An 8,847-nucleotide genomic window follows, 5' to 3' on the forward strand; every position below is an offset into this window, starting at 1 on the left:
ATGCTGAACAGACTGCTGTCAGCTAGAGAAAAATTCCTTAGATAAGAAACAATAAACAACCACGGAAAACCCTGAAAAATGGCCTTCAGCATTTTCTTCTTCAGCTGGGGGCTGAGAAAAACCTGGATTTTAAACCACCAACATGTCCTGCTGTGGAGATCTCAGATCAGAAGACCCCTCAGACAGTGACAATGGGATTATGTGTTGTCAGCTTCAAACACTTTGAGACCCCACTGAGGTACACGTTGTGTTCTGCTGTCTGCTGCCACCTCTGCTCACACCTCTCAGCCTTAATTCTGCACAGCCAGGAGCCAGAATGTCCAGCCAGGCTCGAGGGTGCTGCTGGACAAAGCTGTGCAGTAACCCTGTGCCTCTCTTTGCCTTGCAGGAATCTACATCCTGATCGCAGTGGGAGCTGTCATGATGTTCGTGGGATTCCTGGGATGCTACGGAGCCATCCAGGAGTCCCAGTGTCTCCTGGGAACGGTAAGAGACACAGGGCTGTGCAAGTCCCCTGGCACCCTGCTTGCCCTGCTGGATGGCACGTGGCTCTGCTTGCCTTGCTAGGGGTTTTTCCAGCAGGCAGAGCTGGGAGGATGTGTGAGCACGAAGGTGGGTTGGGAACTAGGTGAGCTGTGAATTCTAGTTCTTTTAAGGAATCGTCTACTATTTTTATCTGTTTGGATGAGGAAACAGCAAAGACTTTCCATAATTTCCTAGTGAGAACATCTAGGTACATCCTGGAAAATCCATTACTGAAGTGCTACAGGCGTCCTTGATGTGAGGCAGCAGCTCAAAATTCCTGGCACAGGATGAGCTTAATTGGATAAACTGTAGCCACACCAAAAGCCTTTACCTTGCGAGCAAGGGAGATCCATTTATTTAAAGCAAGTTCTCACATGTGGTTCAGTTTAAACTTGATGCATAAAAAGTAAAACTGGAAGGGTAAACCATATTTTTTTATTATTCTTTTAAATTCAAATGGCTTTCCAGCCCTTGGCTTCATTGGGCTGGATGATTCTTGGTGGCAGTGTAGCAGCTCATGGGTGTGGGCTCAGCTGGGACGGAGGGAAAGGGAGCTGCTTCCCCTCACTCTTGCAGATAATTTCACCTCTGGTTGCTGCTGATTCCCAGTAATAAGGGGATGCTTTTCCCCAGTGTTGATAAAGTACTTCTGAACGTAGTGTTTGGGAGCTCCAGGAGGAGTTTGCAGGCATTATCCTGGCTGCTGGGAACACAAGGAGCCTGCACACAAATCTGACAGGAGTTGTTGGAGCACAGTCTGGCAGCTTTGGGTTTTTATTTTCTTTTGTTAATGCAATTGATTGCAGACCCTGAACCACCCCTCACTCCCTGCTGAATTTGGAGGATTACAAGGGCAGATGGTACAACGTACCTGGGGTCCGGCAGGGAAACCGGCTGCTCTGGCTGAAATTAGCAGCTCTAGCTGCTGTGCACTGCCTGTGTTTGCTCACACCTTGGCTTGCCAAGAGAAGTCTGGAGGTGCCCCATGAGGACGTTTTCCTCTGGCCAAGGCTCCCACTGTGTTCCAAGGACATTTCCAGGCAGCATCCTCAGGGTGTTTTAGGGAAGCAGCCTTTCCTCCACCTAGCTGAGGGAGGGCTTACTTAGGCTGATGTGAGTGCTTGGGGGGGATGTGCTAGTCCTTCAAAGATCTTCCTACAAAACTAGGCATAGGTAGATGTTTACATAGGAGTTGATTGTTCAGGAACTGACAAGGATATTGGAAGTCCTTTCCTGCTGTCAGTTTAATAGTCTTGTTTCCATTTTGCTGATAACCCTTTGTTTTTGCATGTGAGAGCCAGGTCATGGCATAATTTTGGAAACTCCTTTTTCTTCTGTCTTTGGGGAAAAAATGTCCTGAATGTGTTTTGAATAGAGACTGCTCAGGAAGCCAGCAGGGGCTGTTTTCCCACCTTATATTGTAATTTTGTCTTTCCTTGGCTGCATTCACCTCTTCTGCTTTTTGACTTCCATGGCAACTTCTCCCACTTTGGGGCTTTTCCCAGGAAGAAGTCACAGAGGTGATATTGGCTGCATATGGAGCATGCCTCTCTGTGCCTTCTCATGTGACCCTGAGTATGAGTTTACAGCTTCCCACTCCCAGTCCAACTGACCAACCCTCACAATGTGTTCCTGCAATCTGAACAAAAAGGGGGATGGCAGGGAGGACTGCTGGAATTGCACAAACAGGGTGGGACTGTGGGAAAACAGCAGTGTTTGTATTTATGCAAAAAACTGCAGTAGTCTTGCAGGGCTTTGGATGCTAGAGAGCTGGCCATAAATCACACTCTGACACCCCTAGCTCCTAAGCAGCTGAAATGTGCTTTTAACCCTGCACTGGCAATTCCAGCCCTCAGTTTCACTGTGACCTCACATTAGAAAGATGAGACAGTGTCCTCTTTGTGCAGTGAAAAAAGGTACTGGTTTATTTTCACATCCCATTATATAGATATGTTTAACATTTATATGTTTTGCAGACATACTGTGCCTGTTTCTAACCAGTCAGTAACTAGTTGTTACCCTGTTGGATGGGTCACCAGAGGTGTCTGTGTCTGGCATCTCTGGTTTGCATATTTATCTTCAACAAATCCGGACAGTTTACACAGGTGCTATTAACAGTCAGTCTTAGGATTCTTTCTGCAGGAAATAAGCTGTTTCTCACCATTATAGAATTCCATTCTCAGGAAAGGCTGACAGGTTTTCTCACAGGTACACATGCTCAGGTTAGAGCCCAGTCTGTGAAGCCTTACAGGCCTGCTGTTCAGCCACCACACCTTGGACACACCACACTTTTGGCAGAGCAGAAACCTCATCTGGATGGTCCTGCAGGTGCATGAAGCAGAGCAATGTATCTTGTGGTACACAGGGCATCTTCATCCCTGCCAGTCCCTTTGTGGGAAAAGTTTTGCCAGTCCTTACTCAACAATGTGGGTATGGGGTGGTGTGTGGAGTGGTCAGTGCATGTATGAGACAGAAAATGGTTTGAAGTCAGATGACAGCCTGCTCTGATTTGTCAGTAGAAATGCTGCTTCACATCTCTCCCCATCTAATTGCTGCAGATATGTTAAGGATCCCTCTCTTGATTTGTCTTTGCAGTTCTTCACTTGCCTGGTGATCCTGTTTGCCTGCGAAGTTGCGGCTGGAATTTGGGGTTTTGTCAACAAAGACCAAGTAAGAATTTAAAACCTGGGTTTGTGGGATGGGGAGGCTGGGGCAGAACCACAGCAGATCCCAGCATGAGCTGTTTTGCTCACAGACTGAGTAACAGGAGCTTGGATTATGGTGTGACCTGGGCAGGCCACCTTCCTCCTCTTGGCCAGGCTGATGAACTTTAAATGTGAGCACTTGACAGTAGCAGCTGCCCCTTAGGGTATGCAGTGCCATGTCTGGAATAAAAATAGCCTGTCTCCTTGGGTCTCCTCCCTGCTGCCACTCTGTCAGTCACAGGGGGAGTCGATTCATGCATGAAGTTGTGAAGGAAAGCCATCTGCACATCCTCAGTGCCAGTGAACAAAGAGCAAACCCAGCCACGCAGTGCCAAAGGGTGGGAATGCCATACAGGGAGAGCCTGCATTAACGGGATGGCTTGGTGCTTCCTGCTCTTCTCCAGTATCATATAACCTGCTGGAGGCCACTTGCCTGAAGCACTGGGCTTGCTGTGATCCATATGCTGTGCACACATGAGGGGTACCAGTCCTGTGTCTGTCCCAGGCACCCTGCTAGGGACTGCTCAGATAAGGTGTGCTGGCAGGAGGAGCTGAACGGAAGGGTAGAAGTGAAAATTGCAGCTTTTTGCCTTCTGTTTCTGCTGACCTTCCCTTCACTGTGTCACCTGTGCTCACACACACACAGGTTTGGTGTTGAAATGCAGAACTGCCTGTGTATGGGCACCAGGGCTGGGTGCTGATCACTGCCCTCAGGGGTTTGGAGGACAGAAGGGGACTGCATGTGCTGAAAGCCAAGGTTAGACTCTCTGGCAGAGCAGGAAATGTGTTTACTTTCCTAAGAGATGTTAGGCAGCTGTGTAAGTAGGTGCTGGCCTGCTCAGCTCTCTCATGTATGTGAGCAATGGCTCAGCCTGAATGGGAACACCCTTGTAGTCATTCAGGAGAGAGCATGACTTCACTGGAATAAACTCTTCTGTGGCTAAACATATTATTATGTAGGCAGGGTGCTGTTTCCTAGCAACTTTAGTGAACTAATTAACCTTTGCAGAGGGGCTGTGTCTCCTGCAGATGTTAGTTTGTGAATCCTGAAGAGTCCAAGATGTGCAACTGCAACCGAGAGAAAAAAAAAGGGAAGGCTGAGTAAGGAGGGACCCTTTGTTGTGTCCCATCCTGGGGAGAAAGTACTTGGCCACTAGAGCATAAAACTGAGAAATGTAGGAGTTTCCAATACAGAAGTGATGACCTCAGCCCCTAAAATTAATTTTGCAGTTTAAAATGAAGGGTGGCAGTCTGTTGGCATCAGCTAGTTTCGCAGCCGTGATGATGAATGGGCTGTTTTGAAGTCCCTGCTCACAAGGCAGGCAGGGAGCAGTGCAGGCTGGGAGGGGAGCACTGAGTGATCCCAGCCACTGAGAGATGCTTCCAGAAGGGACACTTTTTCACAAAGCTGAAGGCAATCTCTCCCTCAGCTTGCCTTCTTGGAGATGCTGTAGATTCAGAAAGGGGAGGCAATAAATATCCTTTTAATTTTTTTTTTTTTTTTTAATTTTATGTACCAGAATGAAATGGTTTGGTTGGAGAATATCATCCTCCAAAACAAACTTTTTTGAGCAGTGAAGAAGGAGTTCTGGGATAATTGATTGAAATCATCATCTTGCTGCAGTTTCTTTTTTCATATGCTAATACAGCCTGTGCCGCCAAGAGCAGATGTTCTAGAAAGCATTTTCCTTTTCTTGCTTTTATGCTTTTCTTTTGCTTCTCTCTCTCAAATTATTGAAGGGTGTTAGAGGAGAAGTCACAAGGCCAGTTCCCTAAAAGTGAGGAGATTTTTGCTCTGTGGAGCAGGCCCTCAGGGGTGGCTGCAGCTCCCCAGCTGGGTGGCAGGGTTAGAGCATGGATGAGGTGTTTCACATAACCACTCACAGAGCAGCAATGCCCACAGGGACCCAGCCAGGGTTTTAAATTCATCTAAGTGCACCTAAGCTGCCTGACCCAAATGAGCTGCCTCACAAGGCTTTATTGTGCAATCTCCCAAATTCCTGTCATCCCCTCTGAGCCATTCAGAAAGCCAAGGTGCCCATATTTACAGGCAGCCTTGCCTGTGCACCCCACCTCCTCCTGACTTCTCCAGCATGTCCAGCCTCTGCAGCCTCACTGGGAAAAGTGTTGCCTGCCTGCTTTGTCTGTGTGTGGTTCAAAATGAGCCATTTCTGCATTCCTGAGCCCAGCAGCTTATCCACGTAGGCTGAAGGCTATCTCAACTTGTGGCTCACCCTCCAGGCCTTGGTTGTCTTTATCTCCCAGAGAGAGCCTGTGGAGCCCCTGGATAGTGTAGGCTGGAATCTGCTGGCTGGTGGATGGGGTTCTTAATATTTGTGACAGCTAAAGAGGCTGGAGCCTTATGAAAGACAGGCTTTTTTTCATGTGCAAACAAATGGAGTCCATATCTATTAAAAAACTGCTCATCTTACTCCAAATGCCATTAGAGGGAACGTGTCCTTCAGGCACATCTGCTGGATAGGTTTTCTCTTCCTCCTGTGGCTGAAAGGGAGTTTTTGCTGTGTCTTTCCTAGATAGCCAAAGACGTGAAGCAGTTCTACGATCAAGCGCTTCAGCAGGCGCTCATGGGAGAATCCGACGCAAGCAATGCCAAAGCTGTAGTCAAGACCTTTCATGAAACGGTAAGATGGTGGTGGTTGTGCTGGAGAATTAATAATGGAGCTCAGGAAAGTGGATGGGAAAAGCAGAATCTAAAGCAGATCATGCCACGTGAAGGTCTTAGCCTCTCAAGTTTGCTGTTCTTACGTGCTAAGAAGCAGAACTGTGCTCTCTTCAGTATTCTCTCCATCACATGGTGCTAGGAAGTCTGAACCAAACTCTGATTAAGTTGCCTGTCGTTTACCTCAGCACCCCTGATTTAAGTACAATTCAATGGAAGAAGAATGTAGCTCTGAGGAATTAATCTTGATACTTGGTCCCTTCACCAGGAAACAAAATCCCTGGAGAGAGTTAGGTTCACTTTCCTCCAGCATATCTATGCCAGATCTGTCTGGGACTATTGTAAGAAACAGGAATTGCTTGGAAAGGAACAAGTTAGTTTGGTGACTTTCTTCCCACCCTTGTTTCCCCCTCCAAGATGCCTCCTCAATCTCAGGTGGTTTCAAGAATGTGTAATTGTGGGGAGAGCATTGCATAAGTGTTTGCTGTCTGCTAATGTTGGCTTTCCATAATTTATTTTTTCCTCTCTCCATGTAGCTGGACTGCTGTGGCTCTGATATTGTAACAGCGACTTTCACTCCTTTGTGGAAGGAAGATCTCTGCCGAAAGGATGTCCTGAAAAGCCTTTTTGAGGTAGGCACAGCAGCTCTTCAGTCAGCACAGCTGCCTCAGGAAACCTTGGCTGCCAAGGAAGTTTGGGGTTGTATTGGGAAATAGATAAGGGTAGAGATTTCATTTATTTGGGGGGGCTGTAGAAGGATGTTAAAGATTTCCATTTGGTTCTTCCTTTGCTGTTGCTGTTTGAGGGGACTGACAGGTGCAGAGGGGTGAAGTCTGGTTGGAAGTCCTGGGGATATGTGGGCAGGGGGAAGCTGACCTGCCTTTCTTGGTGCTGGGGGTGGGTGAGAGGAAAGTAGGCTGTGTGACTGGTGTGCTTCTCTCTCTCAGAACACAAACTGCCACAAAAAAATCGATGAGCTCTTCTCCGGGAAGCTCTACCTGATCGGGATCGCTGCCGTCGTGGTTGCTGTGATCATGGTAAGTGTGACAGCCTGGTGGCACGGGGAAAGGCCACCTTGGGGCACCCTGGTCCTCTTCCAGCTGAGCTGGATCTATCCCTCTCTGGATGCCTGCCACTCTGCATGCTGAAACCTCATGCAAAGCCACCCATTCTACAGGCTGCTGTGTTTTGTGGCTGGGGTCTGCAGTGGGAAGGGGTTTGCTTGCTTTGCTACATCGGGTTTGCTCCCTAACAAGGGCTGAGTGCTGTGGGGGTGTAACATGGCATCTGTGAAAAGGCTGGGAGGAATCTCAAGGCATTTTCTGTGTAACTGGCAGCTAAAAAGATTGTCAGGTACCACTACTGCTGCCAGTGATAGATGGGAGGAGAGCACCTTATCTCAAATTGGCCAACTCCATATGAAAACGGCACCAAAAATGTACCACGCCTGCCATTAACTGACATGAGAGTATTACTGTGGAGTGGGGTGTTGCATACAGGTAAAACCTTATAAAATCAGGCCTTGCTCAGCTGAACTAACAGAGCTAGCATGTTAAGTTCCCCTGAGAAAGAATCACAGGATTAAAAATCAGTTTGCATAATCTATTCTTGTAAGAATAGGCAGTTTGCATCTGTGAAAAGCAAAGTCTCTCCTGTGAGAATCCACAAAAAAAAAAATGTAAACACCTGTGTAAAAAGAGATGTATATGTACACACATAAGCACCTTCTTACTAATGAATTGAGTGGCAAGAAAGTTACTAACCAGTTTGAAAACTGCATAAATGGGGTGTAACATTAAAGTGGGGCTTTTGCTGCTGGAACTTTGAAATGTTATGCCATCCTTACTCGCTGGTAATGTTACACTGGGGGACCTTGTACTGGGAGCTCCTGCACCACACTGGTTGTTGCCTCACTGGTGCCCCTGTCTCTCCACAGATCTTTGAGATGATCCTGAGCATGGTGCTGTGCTGTGGCATAAGGAACAGCTCCGTCTACTGAGCCGTGAGAGCCGGGCAGGGGAAGGGGGGAGCAGGGCCACGGCGCTAGAGGGGACCCCAAGTGCCACCCAGTGACCAGGAGACATTTCAACAGCAGACAAAGAAAATTATGTATATAAATGCTTCCAATATTACCATACCATACTTATCATTTTTATTTTGAAGTACTTTTTTTTTTCTCTTTTTTTTTTTTTTTTTTTTTTTAATAAATAAAACTTTCCCGTATCTTTGTGGCTGAGTTAGTTACACATCAGTTTTGTGTGATGGGAAAGCTGCTGTAGCAGGAGATCAAGTCCTTCCTCCCCCTTCCCCACTCCCACTTCAGAAGTAACATTAGTGGAAGATGTGTGGAGGAGAAAGGTGCAGCCTGGTCTCAGAAAACTTTGCCTTGGTTTTACCAACTTTTTTAATTAGATGCTGAAGCAGAATTTAGTATTCTTGTTAATTTGTACTCATCTTCTCTAACCACCACCCCAGCTCCCTGGTGCTTCCAAGCTGTCTGTAGGGAAGCCTGGCTGACTGTCCAAAGCCTGGGAGAGAGGAGGGGAAAGGATACAGCCTCCATTGCCTGGGTGCAGTCTATCCCAGGGGAAACAGGCATTGTTCCTCTCCAGCCTGTTTCCATTTCTAGATCAGTCCTTAACAGAAGTCATGCTGAAACTTTTTTACTCCCTAATGAGTAAAAATGTTTTTTGGTTTTGTGATTTTTTTTTTTTTCTTGGGGCTTTATAAATTGGCTCAGTTTCACTGATTCATTGCATTAAAAGGTCAGTGGCTGGGGGAGAATTTTAGTCCCAGTTTTTCAAATATAACAAACTGAAAATTAAATTACTTTTTTAATGTCCTTCAGTGTTTCATTATAGACATATGTTTCAAGGAGAATCTAGTTCTATACCAAGTTTCCACTGTTAAGCTAATGCTTACATAGAAATGGTATTG

General features: G+C 46.8%; 1 protein-coding gene across 2 annotated transcripts in view; it reads left to right on the forward strand.

Moving 5' to 3' along the window:
* CD81 (CD81 molecule) overlaps positions 1-8,091 on the forward strand; it is a 30,043-nt gene extending 21,952 nt beyond the window's left edge. Inside the window, exons 3-8 of one of the 2 annotated variants that reach the window (XM_079308468.1) lie at positions 389-486; positions 3,121-3,195; positions 5,765-5,872; positions 6,447-6,542; positions 6,858-6,947; positions 7,847-8,091. In XM_079308468.1, the coding sequence (XP_079164594.1) occupies positions 389-486; positions 3,121-3,195; positions 5,765-5,872; positions 6,447-6,542; positions 6,858-6,947; positions 7,847-7,909 (530 nt within the window). In that variant the 3' untranslated portion in view covers positions 7,910-8,091. Of the gene's footprint in view, positions 1-388; positions 487-3,120; positions 3,196-5,764; positions 5,873-6,446; positions 6,633-6,781; positions 6,802-6,857; positions 6,948-7,846 lie in introns of those variants that run through there. The other variant, XM_079308469.1, reaches the window with a different exon arrangement.
* The last annotated feature ends 756 nt before the right edge of the window (positions 8,092-8,847 follow it).

The sequence above is a fragment of the Erithacus rubecula genome (genome assembly GCF_903797595.1).
Source record: "Erithacus rubecula genome assembly, chromosome: 6".
Lineage (NCBI taxonomy): Eukaryota > Metazoa > Chordata > Aves > Passeriformes > Muscicapidae > Erithacus > Erithacus rubecula.